The 27236-nt window shown below is 44.1% G+C and overlaps 2 protein-coding genes across 2 annotated transcripts; one reads left to right on the top strand and one right to left on the bottom strand.

Moving 5' to 3' along the window:
• Window positions 1–4: 4 nt before the first annotated feature.
• Terf2ip (telomeric repeat binding factor 2, interacting protein) lies at window positions 5–6585 on the top strand. The gene is made up of 3 exons (XM_005403434.2): window positions 5–776; window positions 4351–4475; window positions 5375–6585. The coding sequence occupies exons 1-3, from the start codon at window positions 107–109 to the stop codon at window positions 5765–5767; spliced, it is 1188 nt and encodes a 395-aa protein (XP_005403491.1). The 5' UTR covers window positions 5–106; the 3' UTR covers window positions 5768–6585.
• A 5829-nt stretch (window positions 6586–12414) lies between these two features.
• On the bottom strand, window positions 12415–21197 carry LOC106146547 (uncharacterized protein KIAA1958-like). Its single transcript, XM_013503851.1, has 2 exons — window positions 20108–21197; window positions 12415–12788 (listed from the first exon to the last, which is right to left on the bottom strand). Exons 1-2 carry the CDS (start codon window positions 21195–21197, stop codon window positions 12415–12417), a joined length of 1464 nt encoding a protein of 487 aa, XP_013359305.1.
• Window positions 21198–27236: the final 6039 nt, after the last annotated feature.

Genomic DNA, 27236 nt, shown 5'->3' with positions numbered 1-27236 from the left:
CGCGCAGGCGCAGTGTGAGCTCCGTGGCTGTCAGAGCGACTTCCGCAAGGGCTCCCTCTAGGAAGCGCTTGTCTCCGGGCGGCTGCTGTGGTGCCGGGCGTCAGACATGGCGGAGGCGCTGGAGATGGGCAAAGACCCCAACGGGCCCACCCATTCCTCTACTCTGTTCGTGAGGGCAGACGGGAGCCCGCTGTCGTTCTACGTGCGGCCCAGCCCGGCCAAGCGCCGGCTGTCCACGCTGATCCTGCACGGCGGCGGCACCGTGTGCCGCGTGCAGGAGCCCGGGGCGGTGCTGCTGGCCCAGCCGGGGGAAGCGCTGGCCGAGGCCTCGGGCGACTTCATCTCCACGCAGTACATCCTGGACTGCGTGGAGCGCAACGAGAGGCTGGAAATGGAAGCCTATCGGCTGCGCGCCGCCTCGGCGGGCGAGCAGGCTGCGGAGTCCAAGCCCGGCGCCGCGGGCGAGGGCGCCGCCGAGCGCGAGCCGCAGCCGCTCCCGGGGCGCGTGGCCTTCACGGACGCGGACGACGTGGCCATCCTGACCTACGTGAAGGAGCACGCGCGCTCGCCCAGCTCGGTCACCGGCAACGCCCTGTGGAAAGCGATGGAGAAGGGCGCGCTCACGCAGCACTCGTGGCAGGCCATGAAGGACCGCTACCTCAAGCACCTGCGCGGCCAGGAGCACAAGTACCTGCTGGGGGACGCGCCCGTGAGCCCCTCTTCGCAGAAGCTCAAGAGGAAGGCGGAGCAGGACCCCGAGGCTGCGGACAGCGGGGGTGAGGCCTGCGGGGCGGGGCCTCGCGGCGGGGGCGGGGCCGCTTCCGCCAGCTGCCAAGTTCCTTTGGCTTCTGGCCGCATCGCTCGGCCCCTCCCACTTGTTGGCAATGGGATAATACCGCCCCACTTTCTTTACAGTCTTTGCTCTCGTCTTCCCCCAGCTCCAAGTTTTCCAAACTTTTTTTTTTGAGGGGGTGTGTTTCTGAGACAGTGTCTCGCTCCGTAGCTCAGGCTGACCTAGAACTCACGGTGATCCTCTTGCCTCAGCCTGCTCAGTGCTGGGACCACAGGCCTGTGCCAGCCCACCGGCAACATTATGTTTTCAAGGTGCATACACTGTACGGTGTATAAAATGGACGCACCATAAAGAGAAATTTTAATGCAGTTGAATTGCAAGTTGGGATTCAGTTATCGTTAGGACACCTTGCAAAGCTATTAAGACGTTTAACTGTTGACATAATGGGTATTGACCGTTTATACCACAAACTCTTTTGTTTAAAAAGGCGTGCTTGGAGCCAGGCATACATAGCAATCACATTCGTCATAGGAAATTTGTACATGTACATGATTTATCTTGACTTTCTCCTCTAGTTCCCCAACCTTCCCTTCAGCCCCTCTTCCAAGCAAGGTTTTTAAAATTTATTTATTTATTTATTGTGAGACAAGTTCAGGTTGGCCTTGAATTCACTGTGTATCCCAGTCTGGCTTTGCACTTGTGGCACTTCTCCTGCTTCAGCCTCCTAAGTGCTAGGATTATAGGTGTGCGCCACCACACCTGCCCCACAGTTTGCTTTTTTTTTGGACTGGGAATCGAACTGGGAAGTGCTTGCTAGGAACGCATTTGTGCCACTGAGCTATATCCCCAGCCCTCACAGTTTGCTTTTTTAACTTAATATTTATTTTGAAGTCTGTGTGTGTCTGTGCATAGCTTTGTGTTCTTTTTTCATAAACTGCATAATATTCCACTATGTGATGTACTGATATTCTAATTTGTTTACTCCTTTTTGTTTTTGGTGGTAAAGATAAGCTAAAACCCAAAACCTTGTACAAGCTAAGCACATTCTCTACTCCCAACTTTATTATTAGAGAAAATTCCAAACATTTATAAAACTAGGATAATGTAGTAAACTATACCACATATATCCATCACCCAAATTTACCTGCTTGTAGTTCATGGCCAGTTTTTTCATCTATATCCTTGATCCCAACTTCTTGTATTACTTTTAAAAGTAAATGCCAGGCACCTTATCTGTTTTATCTTGCCATATTTTATTTATATTTTACATAACTTATTATTATATATTTATGTGAATATATCAACATACATTATATGATTATATTATATCATTTTAACTATTTTAATATGTATCTGAAGGTAAGGTTTCTTTTCTATTTATTTATTTATTTTTTGGTTTTGGTTTTTTCTGGTGCCGGGAACTGAACTCACAACTTCGCGCTTGCCAGGCTGGCGCTGTGCCACTGAGCTAAATCCCCGGCCCCTAAGATTTCTTTTCTAGTTGCTATATTTAAATTTTATATACAGTAAAAATGAAACTTTGTATACAAGTAAATGTGTTTTAAAAATTTATGGTAAAATATATGTAATATAATTTTTTTGTGTATGATGCTGGGGATCAAACCCGGGCCTTGTGCATGCAAGGCAAGAAAGAGCTCTATCACTGAGTCACATTCCCAGCCCCTGTAATATAAAATTTAAAAATTACTATTTTAACAGTTTAAATGTTCAGTTTGGTAACGTTAAGTACATTTATATGTACAACCATTATCACTATACATGTCTATAATTTACTCATCTTCCAAAAATGAAATTCCATACCTATTAAACAGTAACTCCCCCTTCCTCTCCTCAGTCGTCTGGCAACTGCTATTTTACTGTATTTTGTTTTGTCTTGTTAGTTTAGTCAGGGTCTCTTGTAGTTCAGCCTAGTCTGGAACTTTCTTGATACATAGTCTGGGTTAGGAGAGAGGAGTCTTTTTTTTTTTTTAATCTTTTTGAGACAGGGTCTCGCTATGCAGTTCACGCTGGCCGTGAGCTCACTTTGTAGCCCAGGCTGGTCTTGAACTTGCAGTGATCCTCCTGCCTCAGCCTCCCAAGTGCTGGGATTCCAGGCATGCGCCACCACACCTGGCTGGAGAGAGGAGTCTTGCACCTCCTGGGTTAGCCTCAATACTGGGATTGTAGGTGTGCACAAATATACTCAGCTCTTGTTCTACGTTTTTTAGGAATTTTATTTCTAGGTACTTCATACAAGTGGAATCATATATTTGTCCTTTTGTATCTGGCTGTTTCACTTAGCGTAATATCTTGAAGTTTCATCCATATTGTAACCTGTGTCACAGTTTTATTCTATTGAAAGGCTGAATAATATTCCATTATATGTATGCACTATATTTTGTTTATCCATTCATCAGTGGACATTTGGGTTGTTTCATCATTTGCCTGTTGTGAATAATGCTGCTGGGAACATGGGTATACTAATATATGTTTGAAACTGCTTTCAGTTCTAGGCATTCTAGGCACTTCAGAAGTGTAATTATGGACTGTTTTCCAGTTTGTATGGGTTTTAACACACACAGATTTGTGTAGCCACTACCAAAATCAGAATGCAGAACAGTTCCATCACATAAAAAAACTTTCTTTTGCTGTTCCCTTATAGTAAATTTTAGTAATTAGAAAGGGAACAGAGTTAAATCTTCAGAGGACAGAATGTAAAGAGGAAACAGGATGTATAAATTTAGGAAGCCCTCATTTTTAGAGATGATATGTAGTGATTGTGGTACACTACTCCGGTCCACCTTCAGCTGCTGGAAGACTTGCCTTGCCCGAGGTCCTAAGGACTGCCAGTGTCCTGTGGACTGACCTGTGTGAGTTTTTAAGGTGGTGTTTCTTTTCTCCAACTCAACCAACTCTGAAAGGCCTTCCTAGCTCCAGAATTTCTTGTGGCTTTGGCTAAAGCCTCATTAAGTGACTTTTTTTTTTTTTTGGTACCGAGAATTGAACTCAGGACCTTGTGCTTGCCAGGCAGACGCTTATGACGCTGAGCTATATTCCCAGCCCTGAAATGACTTTTTTTTAAAAAAAAAATTATTTATCTTTGTATTCATTGCAGAAATGCTTTTCCAACTCAACCTCTGTCTGCCTACTTTTGATTTCTTCTCTTCAGCAAGTGTTTTTCCAAGATTACTCCCTAATACAGCCTTTTATTTATTAATGTCTGCCTCAGAATCTGCTTATGAATCAAATATCTGATGCATTTTTGTTAATTTGCATCTGTAAATACAAAGCAAAAAATGAATTAAGCTTGAAGAGTATTTTTATATGTCAGAGCGTAGGACTATTGTCACTATTTGCATAGTACCACGTTTTGAAAGCAAGTGTAGAAATTAGTGGACCTAAGTGTTTTATGCTGTTCCCACTCTTCTGAATCACAAACAGATGTCTTCAAATAGGAAAAAAAGTGCAAGCTTATTCCTGGCCCAGGCTATGCAGTACATTTTTGGTTTATGCAAAAGAGGCTAGTGCTTAATCGGTGCTATTCTTCTTTTTAATAGAACCACAGAATAAGAGAACTCCAGACTTGCCTGAAGAAGAATATGTGAAAGAAGAGACTGGGAAAAATGAAGAAACAGTAAAAAAAATGCTTGTAGAAACCACCCAGGACTTTGGGGAAGTTGTGGTATGTTAACTAGATTTACTCCTATTTTTCCCCCCTATTCTTGTTCTCTTTTGAATTACTAGGGGTTTTTTTGGAGGGGGAAGGCTATGGGGAATTGAACTCAGGACCTTGTGCTTACCAGGCAGGTGCTTATGCCACTGAGCTATATCCCTGGCTCTCTTCTCTTTTGAAACTGGTTATCCTGTCCATCTTTTTCACCCACCTGAGACCCAGAAAGATAAGAGACATGTTCAAGATAGAGAAAGAGAGAATGGAAGTAGAGGAAAAAGGAAAGTAGAACTGATGAGGGTTTAGGCACGGTGCCCTGAAGCTTTTAGTTTTTGGTTAGACAGCCTGGAGAAGAGATGGAGAAAAAACATTTTTATCTTTCTCAGAATCCTAAATGTAATTTAAAAAAAATTTATAGTAATTTTTCTTTTATAGGTAAATTTAATTTTTGTGTACATAGAGCTTTTGGGACTATTTTACTTCTTACCTCTTCAGTTCCCTTATGGAGTGTTACAATCTGGGAGTGAAGTCAAACACTTAACAGATGACCTAAGAAACACACATGTATATATAAATGTGTGTGTATTTACATATATACATGTATGTGTTTTTTCATATGTTAGCTTCTAATTTGTTGAAATATTGTAGAAAATTTTATATATGCATGTATGCATACACACATACATGCATACACTTCCCTGGACCCTCCCACATACATATGCACGTATGCACACATATCTGTATCCAACATGAATAAATGTAAGAAGTAACATAGCATGTTAGAGGAACTGAAGGGAGTCCAGTGTGATTGGAGTACAAAAAGCAAGGGGATGGTAGTTGGGAGAGACCGGATATTATAAGAGTTCAAGATTTGGTAATTGGGAACTGGTCTTCCTTGTAATTTTCTGTAGGTTAATGAGAGCTCTGATTTTGAAATCCACATAACTATGTGTGATGATGACCCTCCCACACCAGAAGAAGACTTAGAAACACAGCCTGATGAGGAGGAAGAAGAAAAACTTTCTTCACCAGAGGTGGGAGCTGCCATTAAGATTATCCGGCAATTAATGGAAAAGTTTAACTTGGATCTATCAACAGTCACACAGGCCTTCCTAAAAAATAGTGGTGAGTTGGAGGCTACCTCCTCCTTTTTAGAGTCTGGTCGGAGAGCAGATGGGTACCCCATTTGGTCCCGGCAAGATGACTTAGATTTGCAAAAAAATGATGAAGCTACCAGAGAGGCTTTAGTCAAAAAATTTGGTGCTCAGAATGTAGCTCGGAGGATTGAATTCCGAAAAAAATAATTAGCAAGGTAATGAGAAAAGAAAAAAACCATGAACAGTTGTGACCTGTGAACTTCAAAAAGTTCTTACATTGAAACTGACATTTATCTTCTGACCAATGCTGCTATCATTCTGTGAGTCTCAGTTTCTGTAGCCAAGCAGAGTTATGTAGGAGGATAAAAGTCAAAGAAATTGGATATATTTAGAGTTGTCCCTGGAAAGTATCAGTGTGTTTAAGAAAGGAAAATCTGAACCAGAGAAGTCGATCTACTAGGTAGTAATCCTTTGCTGGAATGGGAGCCCTGCTGTGCTAGTGAGAAGGAGCTTAGTGACAGAGTCAAAGAAAGAAAATCAGGACCATAGGTCTTTCCACATAGCTTGAGTAAAGAGCCTCCTGTCCTTTGCCAGAAGTTTGTCAGATCATAGTAGATTCAAATCCAAGAATCTAGAAAAATGGAAATTTATAATAAAAGGCCTTGAACATGGAGTGTCCCAAACCATTCCATTCCCAAGGAGCTCTAAATTTCTAGAATGTTTTGAAAATTGCATATTTGCTTTGCTAACTTAGTATTCAGGGCCCCTGTTCTTTGGCTATTGTTTTCTTGGAGCACTTCTGAGTCAGGTCTCTAGTATATGTCTCTACCTGACACTCAGTTCTGTTTCAAACGCAGACAAACCCCCAGAGTCTCAAGAACTATCTCTATTAATAGTAATGTGGTTTTTAAACGTCAATTGTGCATAGCTTTGTGCTAAAGATTGTGTTAGACTTAAAAATTCATGAATTGGTTCTTTGTTGTGTTTTCATTATTGAAAATAAATAAAACTTTGAATCTTTTAAAGTGTTTTCTTTCATTGTATACACAAACCTTTTAAAAAACCATTAAGGAACTCACCTTTTTGACTGCTGGTAATTAGAACCAACAAAGTTCCGCTTTAGCACAAACAGGCCGTAAGAAAGATGCTTGTTCTTCTGGAGGGAACAAAGAGAAGATCTGCATCAGAATTATGACGAGTGGCAAAATCAGAGGAACTGCTGAGAGCCGGGGAGGGAAGCCAGTCGGGACCAGCAGGTGTGAGCTGATAGCAGAACCCCACCCTTCCCCCTTAGACGCTGAATGTCCCAGCATGGGCTACCAACTGCGGTCTTGTCAGTACCTGCTTGAGGCTTCTTTTTGCTTAAAGCACTGTGGCATTAATACTCCTGGGAGCAGCCTTCAGCTAGTGGCAAGCGGTGATTAGAGGATGCATGCCCAGCTTCACTGCTGACTGGAGAAATCACAGCTGGGTATTTGTTAAAGTCTTGAGAAGGACAGTGCTTTCCGTGACATCTTTTAGGGTTTAGGGGTTCCCCACGGAGTCAAGGATAGTGCTCACAGTGGTAATATGCTTTTGAATGCCCCCTGTGTAGACTTCCTTGCTTTGTCTCATTTTCCTGTTAGGTACATTTTGGTATCATTGGGTACAGTCAGATTCTTTCCATAGAGTGCACTTCTGGTGGAACCTGGCATCAAGTCAAATCCCTTAACCTTGCCCCGCTCCTGAGTATAACACACTTTCACTAATACAACAGTAGCTAACTGTAATAGTAACTTTTAGATGGGCATTGGAAGGGGTTGTATAGTAGGCATTTAACTTTTAAAAAATTCATTTATTGAGACAAGGTCTTGCTGTGTTGCCCAAACTGGTTTTGAATGCCTGGGCTCAAGCTGTCTTCCTGCCTCAGCCTGCCCAGTAGCTGAGGATATAGGCATGTGCCACTGCAGTGGGCTTAGTCGCTTTTGTTTAAACTGTGTTCTCCATTTTGATAGACTCTAGGGTGGTTAAAAATTTCTGCTTTAGGTATAGAGATGTCATCCAGGATGTCTGTACCTTAGTAAAGTTATCACAGCTTACTGGCTCTATAGTACTAGAAGTTCCAGTATTGTAAAATATTATGCAAAATGATGTAATTTATTATACCCAGACTCCCAAAAGACATATTTGGACAAAACACACCAAGACAGACTTATGGAAGGTATCGGTGTAATTTCTTTCATCGTTGCATCTCTCCTGGTGGGAGGCATGGGTCAGAGGAAAAATCAGACGTAGCTGGGGTAGTGGTGTAGTCCTGTAACTCCAGCATTTAGGGGGCTGAGGATAGAGAATTTCAAGTTTGGGCCCAACCTGGGCAACTTAGCAACTTAGTGAGACTCTGTCTCAAGGAAAGAAAATGGCTAGGACTGTAACTCATGGTGAAGATCCTGGGTTTAATCCCCAGTAATTCTACGGACACACATGTGAACACACACACATCAAAAGTATTTTTGGGAACACAAATAGAAACAAGGAAAATGGGCCACATTTTAATGGCTAATGACATTGAGCTACAACTACATCTGCAAGTCCTGAAGTAGAATTATTTCTCCCTTGAGTTGCAGACCACCAGACTTTAGGTTTCTCTGTTGTGGGCTTCACGAGTGTGGTACTGGTTTTCTGTTTGTGTCCTGCCTTTCTCCAGGGAAAGACCCATTCTCCTAGCAGAAATAAAACTCGGGTCTTTTTTCCTGGGCTGACTTGTATGCTATCCAATTCCTCAGTTTCCCCAGTTCCCTTGTATTGGTTTGCCTGGACTGCCATAGCAACATACTGCACACTGGATGACTTAAACATAGGAATTTATTTCCTGGAGGCTAGAAGTCCAAGATCGAAGTATGTGTGGGTTTCATTTCTCCTGAGGCCTTTCTGGGCTAGCAGATGGCTGCCTTCCACCTCCACCTTTCAGTATGTTCTGATTTCCTCTTCTGTTAAGGACATCAGTCAGATTAAAGCAGGGCCCATTCTAATGGCCTCCTTTTACTGTAGCTGCCTCTTTAAAGGTATTTTCTCTAAATACAATCATATTTGGAGGTACTAGGAGTTAGGACTCGAACATATAAATTGTGAAGGTAGGAGGAAGGGCATAGTTTAGGTGATAACACCCCTAATTGGTGATTTGAACTTTCAAGATCAAGCCTCACTTTTGCCTGCTTTGACCAGTGATGGTGCTTCAAAATCCACGTGACCAGGACTACAACCACAGTGCCATATTGGAGGCCTCATCTTTGACATCCACAGTTTGTTCTTCCCGGGCACCTGAGGTGTGAGGAGGACACAGCAGTAAGCAGTATGTTGGGTCCTCTGAGCCTGCCGGTGGGTGTGATGTCTGTGCAGAGGAGCTGGATAAACTGAACTGCCATCTCAGCCTGCTCTTCACTAAGCCTCCACTTCTCAGGGGCAAAATCTCAGAGCCCTGGGAACCCCTTGTGCAATGACCAGGCTCCCTAGTGACAGGGAGCATTCAGGTGCTCCTTAGCGGAGGAGGTTGTATTTGCTGGTCTCTGTTACCATGTCCCACTGCCCCAGGAAGTCCTGTACTAACTGCCCCATGGAGCCTAAGACCGCTGTGTTATACAAGACTTTCCCACAGATAGTGTTTCTCTGAAAAGGTTAATGTCTGTCAAATAAATCAAGAAGAAACATGGAATGCAGCCGGGTATGTGTGTGTGGCTGCTGCAGCGGCAAGGACCTGGCCTTCCACCCCACTTTGCGCCTGTTACTCCACTTCTTGCCTGGCCCAAGATGGATCTGCTTGTGGGCGTTAGTGAGGTGGGACCCAGACATGTTCTGGCCTTCCCGACAAGATGTGGACCCTCACACGTGACCCAGAGTGCACACTGACATGCTCATCTGCTGGAGCCCGAACAGGAATAACTTCCGCATTTGGGCTGGGCCAGTTTGCCAAGGAGATGCTGCCCTGGTACTGTAAGCACAACAGGGCCAGCTTCGTGGGGCAGCTCAACTTGCATGGCTTCTGGAAAGTGGGCTACATTGAACAGGGCAGTCTCGTCAACGATACCCCAAGTACCACAGCCAGCTCCAGCACCCGTGCTTCCTGCATAGCCAGGAGCAGCTCCTGGGAACAAGAGGGAGTGGCTAGCGTGTCCACCCTGCGGAGTAAGGACAGCGATGTACCAGGACAGTGTCACAGTGTCACCAAGCTCCTGGTGTGCACACTGCTGATGAAGGGAAAGAGTGTTAATGAACTCCAAGCTCTGGCTGTGAAACATGAATGCAAGACTGTGTGTCTGTCGGTGGCCCACCTAAGGCGGAAGTACACCCAGTAGCAAAATATCATCCACAAGTTCATTCGGTTCCTGACTCATGCAGTTGAACAGGATCCTGTGCGTGAAGAGGAAAATCCTGATGTTGGACAGCAACTCAGCACATTCTATGCCCAAATATACCAGGAAGTGCCACTCAGAGCGTATGTCTGTGGCCCCGGCCTCACTCAGCTGCATTCTCTGCCTACAGCAGTTCCAGTCTCTACACCCCCGACATTGTTGCCAGCTCTGGACCCAGACTCTGACATTGCTGAGCTGGCTTCTACCTGCCTTTGGCTTCTCCAGGTGGGAGCATAGATGGGAAGCTCCCAGGAGAGGAGCTATACTCTCTCAGGAGGATGGCTATGGATAACCTTACCATCTCCCTGCTGAGGGCTCTGAGTCCCCAAAGACAGGGACCGTAAGAGAAGCTGGCCAGAGTGGGCCCATGACCTACCCCACATTAGTGCACAGAGCTGGTCTGGGGGAGGCTGGGCACAGTCCCAAGGCATCCTTGCTTGGCCAGTATAGCCCTACTGAGGGCAAAAGGGAGAGGCTGGGGCTAAGCAGTGCCTCTGGTAAGGAAAGACTGAGAGTCCCCTGGGCCTGCCTATAGGCTGCTTTTGCCCCAGCTCTATCTGGTTTTTGTTTTGTTTGATTTTTTGAGGTAGGGTCTCACTATGCAGTTCAGGCTAGCCTAGAAGTCATGTGGCCTAGGCTGGCCTGAACTTGTGGTGATCCTCCTGCCTCAGCTTCCTGAGGGCTGGGATTATAGGCATGTGGCTCCAGCTCTGGCTTCCTTGTCCCTGTATCTTACGGTTCAGTTTGGTTGAGGTTTCACAGCCACACTTGGACTAACTGCAGGTTGTTCATAGTCAGAAATGTATTTGGACTTATCTCTATAGAGGTATACACTGGTATCTAGGAAAGATGAGATCTATAAACAGGCTTTAAAAAAGAAAGAAAACTTATAAAAAGCACAAAGATAGGGTTGGGGATATAGCTCAGTGACACAGTGCCTGGCAAGCATGAGGTCCTGAATTTGATTCCCAGAACAACAAAAAAAGTACACATATAAAAAGCCAGGTATAGCCCTTGAGAAGCTGAGGTAGGAGGAGAGTTCAAGGCCATCCCTGGCTGTATGGCAAGATCCCATCTCAAAGAATTGAAAATACAAATACAAAACATGGAAAACAAAGCACTGCTATGTATGCTGTTGGAAGAGAAAGGCTTTTGGAAACTACATTATGAGAACGCATTTGAAAATCGAGGTGAAATGGATATAGTCTAAGAAAAATTCAACTTCCCAAAACTGATCTAAAGAGAGATGTTGTTTTACAGACTTTCATATGAGTCACCTTTCCATCACTGGGACAAAATGCCTGACATGTGCAACTTAAAGGAGGAAGGGTTTACACTGGCTCATGATGGTCCTGAGTTCTCAGCAATAAATGCAGAACATCACGGCAGAGGAAGGCTTGCGTACCTCACGGTGGCTGGAGGCAGAGGACAAGGAGGAGAGCCAGCGGGAGAGAGGTACAGCCACAGGCCTGTGCCCAGGGGTCACCACCTCCCACCCGCCACTCCGCCTTGTGGCCCAGGCAGCTCCGAACTCACCAGCGCACTCACCACACTTCCTGACACAGCCACCTTGTGAAAACCACACCTCTGAACACATGAGACTTTGGGGGACACTGTAGATCTAATCTGTAACAATATTTAAGGTGTGGAATTAGGAGTCAACAATTTTCCCATAAAATACAGTGTCAGACCCAGAAGTTTAATTTTCAAACTTTTTTTCTGAAGTTTTGTGTTTTTGAGACAGGGGTCTCCTTGTGCAGTCCAGGATGGTCTTGAACTCACTATGTAGCCCAAGCTGGTCTCAGACTCATGGCAATCCTCCTGCCTCAGCATACCGAGTGCTGGGATTATTGGTGTATAGCACCATGCCTGCCAAATTTCAAACATTTAATAAAGGAATAAATGAGGCCAATCATTAATATAGATATCAAAACCTTTATTTACTTTTAAAACTAATACATAAAAAATGTGCATATCTGCCAGGCATGGTAGCACATAATCTCAGCCTTCTGGAAGGGTGAGACAGGACAGTCACAAGTTTGAGCCCAACCTAGGCAATGTAAAAAGATTCTGTCTTGAAATACAAAAAAAAAAAAAAAAAAAAAAAAAAAAAAGGGCTGTGATGTAGCTTAATGCAAAGGCTCTGGGTTTAATCCCCATTACTAGGGGGAGAAATAAAAGAGTGTATGTCATGACCTAGTTGTTTTTTTCTAAAATGTAAAAGCAGCTGCTATGAGCTTTTTGATACTGTGGTGCTTTCTATCAGATATTTTGCCTCTGAGGGACATGGTGGCGAGCAGGGCATGTGCTTCTGGAAGAAGCTGCTTAAGACTTTGCAACTGCTATCCTTTAGGGGATGCCCTTGTTACCGGTGAGCTGGCGCAGCACTAGCTGCAGCTGAGAGAGCAGGGACTTTCCATGAGTTTGAGGAAACTGACCCTGCAGCTGCACCTGAGGAGAGGGTGATTGCTACTGTAGATTCCTAGGACGCTGGTCCTTCGGCAGCTGCTTTTGGGATGGTTTCTCATCTTGACAACTGTGAGATTGTTCATGCTGCTCTGGGTGACTTCGCTGATTCTGCTGCTGTCCTTGCAATACTGAGTACTGCCAATGATCTTCCTTCTGCTCTTCCCTGTTCATCTCTTTGAACCCTCTACAAGCATACTGCAAAAGGATGGGGCTTACATGCTGGTTTTCCCTGGCTGCAGGACTGCTGCTGAAAAAGTGCCGTGCAAAGGTGCTAAGATAATAAAGGTTTATCACAGGGTTGTAGCTGGCAAGAGAATATGGACTTCTTGTTTTATCTTCATACTCCAAAGCACGGCCCGGCTGCTTTTCAGAGCCTGCAACAATAGAGCTCTTAGAAGTCTGCCTGTTGACTGGAAATCTGCCGTTTCTGCAGACAGGAGCCTCCGGCTGTGCCTGTCGGAGATTTGTGGGCCAACAAGAACCCTGCTCAGGGGCACACTTGGGAGCTGCAGCCTGGGTATCCTGGTGGCTTCACCATGGATGGGCTTGGACTGAGGATTTTTGTTGCTTCTGCATAGTAAATACTTTCTTTTTTCTTCCGGTGGAAGTCTGGATCTTTTACTCTGGAACCAGCTCAAAAGGGAAAAGATAATATTGTTTGAAGAAATCTACTTAAGTGATTATATTCCCCAATACATTTCCTAAATGAAGAAGCGTTCCCTGTTTAAGTCTCTTTCCAGCAGAGTCCCTGACTTGCCTTCTGAGTAAGGTGTGTAAAAATTAAAGGCAAACTCTTCGGGGCTGCATGTGAGAGTACAGAGGTCGTACATGGAGGATTTCTAGAACCACGAGCTTCTTCACCGGAAACAGTGATCCCATGGTTTACATGTAAGCCATGCCATTCAGAATCTCCCCCCAAATTCTGTGTGACCCACACAGTCTTCTCTCCCTTATTCAATAAGAGACTTCTGTAGCACAGAGAAGGCTCCCAGCTGTCCCACCTATGCCTGCATTCTTCCCCAGACCTCACCCCACCAGAGTGAATAAACCATGCTCTTTCTGAAGTGCCACATTTCTGTTTCTCTCATGTGCATAATTCTTACGTGCACTGGGTTCAAAGGTGCCAAATAAAGTAAGCAATTGCTTTGAGTTATTACTTGACCACATATTTACAGCAAGACCCTAACCATTACATTCAACTTCTCTAATCCTAAATTTTCACCTCCCTAAAGAGGATAATAAAATATGTCGCCGGGCGTGGTGGCGCATGCGTGTAATCCCAGCACTCGGGAGGCTGAGGCAGGAGGATCGTCGTGAGTTCGAGACCAGCCTCAGCTACAAAGTGAGCTCAATCAAGGCCAGCCTGAACTGCATAGCGAGACCCTGTCTCAAAAAGACAACAAAGGGGCTGGGGATTTAGCTAAGTGGCAAAAGCGCCTGCCTGGCAAGCGCAAGGTCGTGAGTTCGGTTCCTGGTACCGGAGAAAAACCAAAAAAGAAAAGAAAAAAAAAAAATAAAAAAGACAACAAAACAAAACAAAAAACTAGATGGTACCTACCACACACCTGGGCTATCTACTCTTTTGCTCACAGGCAGTGAACCTGTTACTTGTTACTGTCCCAAATACTATAGGCAACTGTAACCCAGTGGTAATTATTTGTGTATCTAAACTAGAGAATGTGCACACACCTGTAATCCAGCACTTGGGAGGCTAAGGCAGAAGGTTCACCATGAGTTTGAGGCCAGTCTGGGTTCCATAATGAGTTCAAGGCCAGCCTGAGCTACATAGACAGACCCTGTCTCAAACAAACAAATACACACATACACACACACACACACAAATATGAATATGGCTTTTTTTTGGTGGTGGTAGTGGGGATTCATACTAGGACCTTCACACTGAACTATACCCCTGGTTCTTCACTTTTTTTTTTTTTTGATACAATGTCTTACAAAGTTGCTAAGTTGTCTAGGCTGCACTCAAATTTACAACATTCCTGCCTCAGCCTCTCAGAGTATTGAGATTATATGTGTGTACCAGCACATCTGGCATTTGCAGTCCAGTGTTTTGACAAAATGACAGTATGTGTGGCACACAGCTATGTATAAAATAGGCAAAGTTCACCTATGCTGCTTGGAAGGCAGCATATCAGCTACTGAGGGAGGAGTTGCAGCCTTAAAGGGAGGAGGATGACAAGTCTCTGAGTGTTGCTGCTGGTGCCATGTGTGAAGTTAGTTTGTGAAAACCCATTGAATTGCTTTTTAAAAAATGTACATTCTATTTCAATAAAAATTATTTTTATTGAGATGAGGTCTCTCAAGAGCCTACTCAAAGCCTGAGGCAGGAAGATTGTAAGTTCAGGGCCAGCCCAGGCAACCTAGCAAGACCCTGTCTCAAAATAAAATCATAAGTGCTTATAAATCAGCCTAACATTTATAAGAAAAAAATAATAAAATTGTAAAAATGGATACTCAAGTCCTCTTGACCTAGTATTGTGTGGATCCTCAGTCCCCCTTTATATTTAGATTACATTAGGTTTGAATTTTAAATTTCCACACACCTTAAAAAGATCCGGGTGTGGTGGTGAAAGAGAAAACTATACTAGAAACAACTGTTCTTTTAAAACTTTGTCCTCTTTGAAGTTGCCTAGCTCTGTAACTGTTTCATGGTTCTGTAATTGCTTTCTTGACCCCTGTAACTACAAGAGTGTAACTGAACCTGGTTGTACCAAGCTATGTGGTCATTAATCTAGCCCTGTAACCGAAGATCTCACCCTGCTAGCTAATCAGAAGAGCTGCCAGGCTGTCCCTCCCGCCTTTGTAACCCCTGCTTATGCCTCATATAAAAATTCTGCCTCACAGACACTCGCTGCCTGGCTTCTGTTGGAAGTTATTCCAGCCAGGATCTCTGGTATAAAATAAAGCTGTTTACTGCCTCCTGACTTCCTCGGGTGTTGTTCCTTTCCTGGACTTAGTTTTGCTGCAACACACTCCTGTATTCCCAGCAGTTTGGGAGGCTGAGGCAGAAAGATCATTTAGTGACTTTTAGCAAGACCCTGTCTCAAAACAAACAACAAAAAAAGAGATAAAAAAATTTGTCATATCTTTACTGAACATAAAAGAGGAGCAAGAGGGGTCTGGAGACTGGGAAAAAGCTCACTGAGAAGGTCCTAGATTCAACCTTCAGCCCTGAAGAAAAAAAATAAGATGGGAGAAGTAATGAGAGTAGAAAAACAGTAAAGGGCTAGGGTGTAGCTCCGTGGTAGAAAGCTTGCCTAGCAGGTGTGAGGCCCTGGGTTTGAACCCCAGCATCCACAGAGATGCTGTGGAGGAAGAGGCTGTGTGCTGACACAGTGCAGCGGGGGAAATGTGCACACAGCTTGCCATCTTTCCTCATCTAAACACTGGAGGTTTAGACGAAACTGATCACTTTACCACATGTGCTTTTGTTGAGCTTTTCGACAAGAATTAGGCCGTATGATTTTTTCTAAAATTAATTTATATTTTCACATAAGTGCATTGATTCCTTAAGGAAGCTTTTTTCTATCACTATCTGTCTTAGTCACTTTCCTCACTGCTGACACCCACAAGTTAAAGGAGGAAAGGTTTATTTTTTGTTCAGTTTGTAGTGGTTTCAGTTCATAGTCAGCTGGCTCCAAGGCAGGGTGGCGTGATAGAGGGTCATTGCAGAGGGGAAACAGTCCTAGGCAGAGCAGGCAGGAGGCTGCAAGCAGCAAACAGCAAACCTCCCTTTCCCTTTTAACCCATCCAGCCTACAAGCCTTTCGATGGCAGAAAGATCATTTAGTGACTCCTGCATGCTAGACAGGGACACTTATCAGCCCACACTCAGGGTGGGGCCTTTCCATTATCCACACCCAGAACTATGCTAAACCAATCAGTGGATCACTTTGGTACCACATACCTTTAACCCCAGTATCACATACCCTAGATCCAGCCATTTCTGAAAAGCCCCATCTATGAGCACACAAGCCTTTCGGGGGACATCTTGATTCAAGCCATAGCACTACCCTTAAATGTGGGCCACTTGTGCTTTAAAATATGAAATATATTGAAAAGAAAACAATACTACCAGGTGTTGTTTCTATTGTTGTAGAAAACAATACTACTGGCACATGCCTGTAATCCCAACACTCGGGAGGCTGGGGCAGGAGGATCACTGCAAGTTCGAGACCAGCCTATGCTACATAAGTGAGCTCAAGGCCAGCCTGAACTGCATAGCAAGACCCTGTCTAAAAAAACAAAAAAACCCCAAAAACCCAAAAAACCAATACTACTAAATTTAAAAAATTTAAGAGAGACCATTTAAGAGAGATATTCCTCTTTTAACAACCTACCTGTTTAACTACCGTTTGGACTTACAACCAAGGCACACAGTTCAAATTTACAACCCATATTTCTTTTGTACAGTTCTGTACATCTTGTTTATAGAGCCTCAATGTCTTTTGTTTTGTTTTGCACAGTATGTCTTATTTATACAGTACTGTAATATTTGCTGATTGTACTATACAGTATATTGCTATGGTTTTATGTTCTGTTACACATTACAGTACTGCATATAAGAGTTATGCAAATAAAAGCAAGGTCATCAAGTTGGAGTTTCCTTTAACCATTTCTTTGTTCTGAATATTATAATGGACATGCTATATACAATTCCTCATTTAGTGACCACTTCATTTAATGACCTACTTACAGGAAGGGAACTCGATCCTTAGGCAAGGAATGTCTATACAAAGTAGGACAGGGTATAGCTTAGTGATAAGTGTCCCTGTCTAGCATGCAGGAGGCCCTGGGTTTGTACTCTCCAGTACCGAAAAAACAAAACCAGTCCAACAAAACAACAAAAACCAAAACAAAGCAAATCTAAGCAATTTACAAAAGAATTCATATTGAAAAATAACATCTTGTGGGGCTGGGGATTTAGCTCAGCAGCACAGCGCCTGCCTGGCAAGTGCGAGGTCATGAGTTCGATTCCCGGTACTGAAAACAAAACCAAAAAAACAAAACAAAAAGAAAAGAAAAGAAAAGAAAAATAACATCATGTAATATATAATTGTACTATGACACATTGATAATTTCTCCCTCAAATATGTTTAAAAACAGAAATTTAATCATTTATTTCAAAATAAATAGAAACTAGAAAAAGTTACTGTTTTAAGCAAAAAAATTTAACCATTTAGACTGGTAAATCATAACTTATTTTTGTTTAAATACTTATGCCAATGAATAGAAATATGAACAGGATGTGGTGGCACATGCCTGTAATCCCAGCACTTGGGAGGCTGAGGCAGGAGCATTGCCTTGAGTTCAAGGCCAGCCTGGGCTATATAGCAAGACTCTATCTCAAAAACTAAAATGAAACAAAGAAAAAGAAAAAGGTTCAATATCATTAATCATTAGGGTAATGCAAATCAAAACTATAATACTGTATTTAACACACTAACTCACTCAATAGTATAGCTATAACTCTTTTAAACATGGAAAAAAATAACTGTTGGTTATAATGGAGAAACAAGAACCTTATGCATTATGGTTAGACTGTCAAATGATGGAACTGCTTTGGAAGACAGTCGGGCAGCTCCTCTGAAAGTTAAGCGGAGTTCCCATAGGACCTAGCAATTCCACTCCTAGGTAGCTGCCCAATCAAGATGGAAGTACATTACTTACACAAAAACTGGTGTGTAAATGTTCATATGTTCATAGCAGCCTTACAATAGACAAAAGACTGAAATAACTCAAATATCCATCAGGCTATGAAAGGGAAAATAAATATTTTGTTTTTGAAATACTATTTGGCAGTAAAAAGGAAAGGAATGCTATGCATGGATCAACCTTGAAAATATGGTAAGTAGAATGTTTTGGGGAAAAATAGGTTTTGTGGTTGTATAATCACAAAAGAGTACATAGTATATGATTCCATTTACATGAAATGCACAGAATAAATAAATCCATAGAGGCAGTAGATTAGTAGTTGCCAGAGACTAAAAGAAGGAGAAAAATAACCACTAACAGGTGTGGGGTTTCTTCCTAGGATGATGAAAATGTTCTTAATTAGATAAAGGTGATGGTTACCTAATTCTGTGGCTATACATACCAAAAACAACTGAATTATATACTTTAAAAGAGTGGCTTTTATGGTATTGAACTGTATCTCAATAAAGCTTTTATTTTATTTTATTTTAGTCTTTTTGAGACAGGGTCTCACTGTTCAGTTCAGGCTCGCCTTGAACTCACTTTGTAGCCCAGGCTGGTCTCGAACCTGCAAAGATTCTCCTAGCTTAGCCTCCTGAGTGCTGGGATTACAGGTGTGCACCACCACGCCCAGCTAAGGCTATTATTTTAAAGAGAAAGAAAAATGAATAAAGAGAAGTGTAATTTTAAATGAAGATGTGACTATTTTAAGCACATATTTTATTAATAATATCATGACTAGGCTAGAAAAATCATAATTGGAAATTTCCCTTTGGAGATCTTAAGGTTGATGCTAAGTTGAAAAAGAAAGTTTGTGACAGCAACTTAAATACAGACAGTTTCAGGTCTTAGGCACAGGTGTCTCAGGCTTCTAAGGAAGCATTTCCCAAAATAGTGTTAAGTCTGCAACTTATAAATGACTTCTGTTTCAGGAGAATGTTCCTAAGTCAGGTTGGTCTGTAGTCCACAAAGTGAGTTTTATACAGTACATGTGTGTATCTTATATAGTACAGCTGTGGAAGTTCTCAACTAAGCTGAGGACTTAAAACTATATGTGACTTTTCTGAGGACTGAAACGAAAATGTTTCAGTCCTCAGAATGCATTCTCCATTTTCTATATATCTATTTATCTTTGTGCTTGTCTCTATTTCTGGCCTATTAGATCTGAATCATAAACCCAACCCCCATTATACAACAGTAGCCCAAATAAAATAAAGACTGTTAGAATTAAAGGCATTAGAATGTTAGAATTACAGGTGTGGGCACTTGTACAATTATCCTACTCTCTCAATTTATTTGTTAGGATGGGATATTCCAAAAATGCACGTCACTTGATTCTTTTAAATTTTGAGATCCAGGCATTGTGGTGCATACCTGTAATCCCAGTACTTGGGAGGCTGAGGCAGAAGGATTGTTGTGAGTTCGAGACCAGCCTGGGCTACAAAGTGAGCTCAAGGCCAGCCTGAACCGCATAGCGAGACCCTGGCTCAAAAAAGACAAAAACAAAAACAAAAACAAAACTACCACACCAACTAAAATAGATAGCAATATAGAAATGGCTCAGATAAATAAATATCATGGAAAAACATTAGCTCTATTGTCAGTATGTCGTACCTAACATCTTTTGGCTCCAAACACCAACTAAATATGCATTGATACTGATGGGAAAGCATTTTAAAAAGCAAACTTTCAGAAGTAACTTGACTACCAAAAATTCAGGGAATGGTCACTTAAGCCGAGCCATGCAGTGCCTGCAGCACAGTCTTACCCCATCCTTCCAGCCCAAGGTCCATCACCTGGATGGCCTCAGTGCAAATGGAGTTCCTCCAGATTATCACCTGAATGTAATATAGTTCATTACTGTTACAGAATGAAAAAGGATGAATCCTAGCAAACAGAACCAGTGGTTTTAGAAGAGCTGTGGCATAGAATTCTCAAGATGTATGTGGATGAGGGACTTGCTGTCACCTCACGTGTCATACCTGGTGTGCCCTGCGCTGTGGCTTCAGTTGCTATGGCTGGAGCAACCGGGGGCTGCTGCTGACTGGAGCTCACTGAGGGAGAAAGGGTTACCTCACAGGGGCCCTGGCTGGGCAGATGGGGTAGGGACTCTCTGGAAGCAACTTGCTCATCCTGTCCAGGCAGCTGCAGGGCGCACAAAGGAACAGGGTGGGATGTGCTCACGGACATCTGCACGGCCACTTGTGGGCTGGTGCCTGGGGCACCAGGCAGTCCTCTGTTTGGTGAAGCCAGAGCTAGCCTAGCGGTCTTTGGGATGCCTGGCCTGGAGACCGCAGAGCTGGAAGCAGACACACCAGGTGGGTCCAGCTCCGCGCCGATGGCAGATGTTACAGCGGGAATCGGCTTAGCAGATCCTACACAGCAGGGACCAGCATGGGCCTGAGGCTTGGCTTGTGCCATCTGTGTCAGTGACAGGGCTGGCCCAGCTGCCCTTCCCGTGAGCTCTGCATTTGCTACAGAGTAAGAATCGTCTGGAATCTCTTGTTTGATTTTCTTCCTGATCACATCCTTGCTGCCTTGGCCGGCCATCTGCACCTGGGAGCACCAAGGGCGGGAAGAGGGCGCTGCTCCCGGGGTTTTGCGAGGGGCGCTTTGAGGCCATCCGGTGGCGGGTTCAGAGGAGCTATCCTGGACTGGAGCAGAAGAGTCACGAACCGTGCCAAGCTGGATGCTTTCATCTTCATCCTCGTCCCTAGCTTCATCTAGTTCAGAGGGCTCGCTGCGGTGGGAGAAGCCACTAGAGTCTCTGGTCCAGCGACCATCTGACGCCATTCTCGCTGGTTTCCGAGGGCTAGTCTGTGTCCCGGAAGGCTCTCCGATTGTACTGGGACCCTCAGGGAGAAAACTTGTGTTGCCTTGGGAACAGCCTCTCACTGGAGACCCCGCTGTGCAGGTAGCAGTTACCCAGCGGAGGGTATGGCCAGCCTTACACTGCCACGCTGCAATCAGGTTCCCATGGAGACCTTCAACGCTGCAGAAGAGAGCATGGCTGTGCACCCAGGTGACCAATCTGGCCAGGTCCTCCAATGAGGTGTGAAGCCAGTGCTCCATGTTAGGAGGATTGGCAGTATCTTCCTGCACGCCTGTGTTCCCTGGGCGGCGGGTGGGCCAGAGAGGAGCAGAGAGGCGTGAGTGCGGAAGGCTCCCACCTGCTGCCTAAAGCGGTGTGGCAGGGGGCGGGGCTGCAGCCTAGCTCTGCCCCACGCGTGCGTACCAGACTCAGCATGCCTGGTGGGTGTTTCACTTTTTTATTTTGAAACCAGGTCTCCCTAAACTGCTAAGGTTGATCTTTATTTATTTTTTTGGTACTGGGATTCGAACTCAGTTCCTTGTGCTTACCAGGCAGGCGCTTGTATCGCTGAGCTAGATCCCCAGCCCCTAAAGTTGGCCTTAAACTGGGCATCCTGCTGCCTCAGTCTCCCAAGTAGCTGGGATTATGGGCGTGTGCCATCATGTCCAACATAATAGAAGTTTTTGAACATTTATTTAAAAATAATAGTAAAGCCAGATGTGCTGGCGCACACCTGTAATCCCAGCACTAGGGAGGCTGAGGCAGGAGGATCCCTGCGAGTTCAAGGCCAGCCTGGGCTACAAAGTGAGTTCAAGGGGGACGTAGCTTAATGGCACAGTGCCAGCCCAGCAAGCGCGAGGTCGTGAGGTCGATTCCCGGTACCAAAAAAAAAAAAAAAATCAAGGCCAGCCTGAGCTGCATAGTGAAACACTGTCTCAAAAAGAAAAAAAAGAAAAAAAGAAAATTTTACTCTAAATGCAAGCAGTCACAGAAAGCCTTGTATTGAGAGTTCATGCTTATAAAATGCTTAGCCATGGATAGAAAGTGGATTAGCCATTACCAAGGCCTCAGGGCAGTTGGGGAAGGCATGGCTGCTAATGGCTTGGGTTTAGTTCTGAGTAAGAAAAATGTTCTGGAATTAAATATTGGTCATCACAAAATGTACACTAATAATGTAAAATGAAACTTCAAAAGGAAAGAGAAACTGGGATAGTGGAATGGAGAAAAGAAGAGAAAAGCAAAAAGAAAATAATAATATATATATGGCAGTTAAGATAGTTATACTACTAATATCTCTTAGTTCATTGAAAAGAAAGGTTTGTGCTAATATTGTTTAGACAATTAAATGCTGATATCTTGTATTCTGAGTAACTAATTTAAAGATAACAATATGCAATATATTAACCACGGTTACTTTCCTATTATCTTCTTTTGAAATTTTGTTTTTTTTCTCTTTAAATAAAAAAAAATGTATTGGTGATCATTGCACAACTTTGTGAATATACTAAAGAACACTGAAGCCGGATGTGGTGGCACATGCCTGTAATCCCAGCACCTGGGAGGCTGAGGCAGGAGGGTTGTTGCAAGTTCAAGACCAGCGTAGGCTACAAAGTGATCGCAAGGCCAGCTTGAACTGCATAGCGAGACCCTGCCCCAAAAGGACCAAAAAAAAAAAAAAAAAAAAGAGCATTGCATTTTACATTTTAAAGCTATGAATATGGAGAGCCTGGCACCTGATACCAATCTTCTAGTGCAAGATCAAGAGGGTTTTTATGGGAACGCCTAGATCTAATGTCAGAAAGAAGACCTACAAAGCGGCAGCCACTGACTTTGCCGCACTGTCCTCCTGTCTTGCAGTGGCCCGTCCTTCTTGCAGGATGTAGCTTCTCTTTCCTTCAAAGCAGTCTTTTCTCCTCGAGTGCTTTTTTTATACTTCTCTTTCTTCTGCTTGTTTTTTTCCTCTTATAAAGAAAATGTTCATCTTTCACATTTATCAGTTGTTCCAGCAGATTCACCGAATGGGACAATGAGACTGGAAAGCATTGCTGGTCTCCAAGTTTCGGGATCTTGTCCACAGCCTTTCCTATCCAGTTTCAGGTCTGGGAGGTTGAAGGAGGGACAGACGTGGGTCTCCCAGGGGAGCGCAGATACCTTTTAGCAGAGGCTCTCCAGGGGCAGGGCAATCAGATGCTTCAGGCCAAGGTCCTGAAAGTTTCAACCCTGGGCCCAAACTACATAATATCCCACCCTCAGCCTGCCCCACGATAACCCTTAGGCCTAAATGCTACTAACCTACTTGTGCTTCCTGTAATCTGTGATCTCCCCAATTCAATTTAAGAATGGAACTTCTGGTCACCCTGCTCATGAAAGACACTCTGATTCACATGAGATTCCAGGCTTGTAACCTGAGATCCCTTGAAAGACATTAACTTTTTTTTTTTTTTTTTGTGCTATGAATTGAACCCAGGGCCTCCTGTGTTAGGCATTTCTGTACCACTGAGCCATACTCTTATCCCCTAATCCCTTTTTCTCCAGGCACTTTGATCTGAACTCTTGCTATAGAAGCTAAGAGTTACCATTTTCATTTTCTTTCTGCAGCCTCCGGGGCCTGTAAGTGCTTTGTCACTGAGCTATAGCCTCAGCTGACTTTTAAAATTTATTTTTTGTTTGTTTTGAGACAGAGTCTTGCTATGTAGTTCAGGTTGGCCTTAGACTCACTGTGTGGCCCAGGCTGGCCTTGAACTCAAAGGGATCCTCCTGCCTCAGCCTTCCAAATCCTGCCTGGGATTATGGACATGTGCCATCACTTCCAGCTGTTCTCATATTTTATATCCTCCTGTCTCAGCCTACCTAGTAGCTGGGATTATAGGTATGTGCTATCACATCGAGCATGATTCACCTTTTTCTTCCAGAGAATTAGGTCCTACTTACCTCCGATAAACATGTAGATTTACACAGGTATAGAGATGCAATATAGATGCAAATACAGATATAAATTTACAGATTTATGTATATATACAGTATGTGGGGTTTCGGATATGCATATGGCTGTGGATGATGTAATTATAAAACAACGGATGCCCCTTCATTAATATTAGACTTCTTTTCAAAACTCGGAGAACTCTCTTCACATGTGTGTAAAGTATGGGGAAATGACTGATATTAGTAGAGCTCTAAATACTAGATGAGCTCCCTCTCATCTCAGCCTGCCCACAAGTCATGGGGGGAAGAATTTAAAAATAAACTAGCCACATCATCACTGTCAAATAATTATATCAGAATCTTCCTGGGTAGATCTGTGCCATCAGTATGCTGCATGGCCATGTGTGCACATATGTGTATGCATTTTCATTCTCTACGTGATGATGAAAGTACATCTCACGTTAGTAGTAGGATGTAACTTGACAATATGATGTTGGAATATTTTGGCAGTTGCTCTTTAGCCTATGAACCTTCTTAGCAAAGCACTTATTCATGATACTCCCAGACACCAGTGAGCATGCCCACCCCTTGCCTGTGTGTAGTAGTGCAGAACTGGTATCTCTGTAAAACTACATCTGTGTTTTAACACCTTCACATGGAAGTGAGAGAACTGCAGAATGGAATAGACTGACAAGTGACAACATGAACCAAAAAATATTTTTCAAAGATACTTGTATTAGGCAGGTGTGGTGGCACATGACTGTAATCTCAGCACTCTGGGAGGCTGAGGCAGGAGGAGCACAAGTTCAAGCCCAGCACAGGTGACTTAATGAGACGCTGTACACAAATTTTAAAACATAGAAAAAGGGCTGGGGATTAGCTTAGTACAAAGGCCTTGGATTCACTCCCTAGTACTAGTAAAAAAAAAAGAAGGAAAGAGAGGACAAGATAAAGGATGATTACCCCAAGGTTTGTGTGTATGTGTATGTGTGCGTGCGTTAATAATTGAACCTAGGGCTTTGCCCATGCTAGTCAAGCACTATACCACTGAGCTACATCCCAATCCCTACCAAGATTTTAAATTAACATATAACCAAACTGGGCGTGGTGGTACACACCTATAATCCCAGCACATGGGAGGCTGAGACAGGAGGATCGTTAAGAGTTTGAGACCAGCCTGGGCTACACAGTGAGCTCAAGACTAGTCTGAACTACACAGAGACCCTCTCTGAAAAAGGCAAAAAAAAAAAGGAAAAAGATTAACATATAATCTATTTATAATGAAGGGAATTGTATGAGTATGTAATATATAAAAAAATTCAAAACCTAAACGTGTAGAAACACTAATAGCATTAGTGATTTCATGGCTTTACTATAATTTCCTTACAGCTGGATGTGGTTGACACACACCTGCAATCCCAGCACTCAGGAGGCTGAGGCAGGAGGATCACAAGTTTGAGGCCAGCCTGGATTACATTGTGAATTCAAGGCCAGCCTGAACTACATAGTTTTGGGAACCTGTCTCAAAAAACAAAAATAAAAATAAACACAAACAAAACAAAACCCCCAAACAATTTTTTCCTTGCAATGTTTGTGATCAAAGGAATACTCAGTATGGAAGGAGTACTCATTATGTGAATACTCAGTATTATGGATATGCCCTTATCCATTTAACTCACTTCCTTATTAATGGATGGTGAGGAAGTAGTTCCCAGTTCCCAGTTTATGTCTTCAGAGCTCAGAGGAAGAAAAGCTCACTTTTATGAGCATATATCACCAGAAAACATGGCCTTTTTTTTTTTTTTAAAGATCATTCAGGTTCGCTTTGAACTCACTGTGTAGCCCAGGCTGGCCTGGAACTCACAGTGATTCTCCTGCCTCAGCCTCCCAAGTGCTGGGATTGTGAGCAGGAGCCACCATGCCTTCTGCATATCAGACTAACGTCAAATTTGCCTTAGCGCCTGGTGAGGGGGGAAGAAATGCCAGTGGATCTCTTGCAGGCCTGTTCTCTTTGCCCTGGCGTGTTTAGGGCTGTGGATTTTCCAGACTGAAAAATGCTGGGGCTCAGAAGGCTTCAGCAGACTTGTCCCCTGCTTGGTGCCTCAGTGGCTCTGAGGCAGTGGGGCTGGGTGCCATGGGTAAGCACTCCCACGCAGCGCAAAACCTCCTCCTTCCCCTGCGCCAGTCTTGCTTCAGGACGGGATGCCCTCAGTGGTCATCTTTTCAATGGTATCTGCGTCAAAAGAGAGGAGGCCTGGAGCAGGGTCACCGACAGCCTTCCGTCGTGTGCAGCAGAGCCGACAGTCGTCTCACTGGGGCTCGGTGGGGCCCACAAAGGTCCTCTTCTTGCAGATAAGGTTGTAGCTTTTACTGAGAATCCGTGGATACCGGGAGTCTGCCGACGGCATGAAAGTCAGTGGCTGAGCAGCTCTGGCTGCAGCTGGCATTCGCCGTCCTCAGGACGTCCCTTCCCGAGGGTCCCATTCTGCGATGAGAGCCTGGCGGCCCTTGTCCCACCACTGCATGATGTAAGGTAAGTCAGTGTGACCCGGATCTGGAAGCCGTTGCTCCTTGTGCTCAGGGTGAGGCTGAGAATGGTTCTTCCCCTGCAGGACTCCTGGGCCCGAGTAAGCTTTGTCATTTTGGAGGCTGAAAGGAACCTGAGTGTCTGAGTAGTTCCCTCCTAGAGTCAGCAGCGTCAGCAAGCGATCCATGAAAGTCAGAGGGGTGTCAGAGCTCTCTCCTCCCTCCGTAGCCGGTGTGGGCTTTGCGCCTGTGACACTTGGTCCTTGGCTCACAAAGACCTGGAAGGGGTCCCAAAGCTCAAAGAGCACCTGGGATGGAAGAGGAGCCGGTGGGAATGTTTGGTTGCTGCAGAAGGAACTGGAGGGAGGAAAGTGGGGAACTTCGTGTGGGAGAGCGGACAGGGTGCTGTGCTGCTGCTGAGCAGGGGTGTCTGGTCTCTCGTCTGTGCCGTCCACCTGGAGGTCCAGCAGCTCTCTTGTGCCCTGCTCAGGACACAGAGGATTCTGGTTCTGAAACCACATGTACAGTGAGAAAAAGGAAAACACAAGCCCAATGAAACATAAGCAAGTCTAACTCTGTAAAAAAAAAGGGGGCTATTGCCAGGGGCAGCGGCACACATCTATGAACCAAGCACTCTTAGAGGCTGAGACAGGAGGATCACAGGTTTGAGCCCAGCACAGGCAATTTAGCAAGATCCCGTCTCAAAATAAAAAATAAAAAAGGTCTGGGGATATAGCTGTGTGTGAAGGCCCTGGGTGCAATTCCCAGTGCCACAAAGCAAACAACAGAAGAAAGGAGGCTCTTAATGTAAAGTCCACTCGCAGGGTGCACATGACAGGTGTGATTGAAAA

The sequence above is a fragment of the Chinchilla lanigera genome, unplaced genomic scaffold, assembly GCF_000276665.1.
Source record: "Chinchilla lanigera isolate Chin_1 unplaced genomic scaffold, ChiLan1.0 scaffold00083, whole genome shotgun sequence".
NCBI lineage: Eukaryota > Metazoa > Chordata > Mammalia > Rodentia > Chinchillidae > Chinchilla > Chinchilla lanigera.
This window is presented reverse-complemented; position numbering and strand designations above follow the sequence as displayed.

Excerpts from the sequence above, each read along its gene's own strand:
- Terf2ip (XM_005403434.2), top strand. The coding sequence starts at position 107 with ATGGCGGAGGCGCTGGAGATGGGCAAAGACCCCAACGGGCCCACCCAT. Across the intron at positions 777-4,350 it reads CGAGGCTGCGGACAGCGGGG|AACCACAGAATAAGAGAACT; the intron begins GTGAGGCCTGCG and ends TCTTTTTAATAG. Across the intron at positions 4,476-5,374 it reads AGGACTTTGGGGAAGTTGTG|GTTAATGAGAGCTCTGATTT; the intron begins GTATGTTAACTA and ends AATTTTCTGTAG.
- LOC106146547 (XM_013503851.1), bottom strand. The coding sequence starts at position 21,197 with ATGGAGCACTGGCTTCACACCTCATTGGAGGACCTGGCCAGATTGGTC. Across the intron at positions 12,789-20,107 it reads CACAGCGCAGGGCACACCAG|GCTCTGAAAAGCAGCCGGGC; the intron begins GTATGACACGTG and ends CTATTGTTGCAG.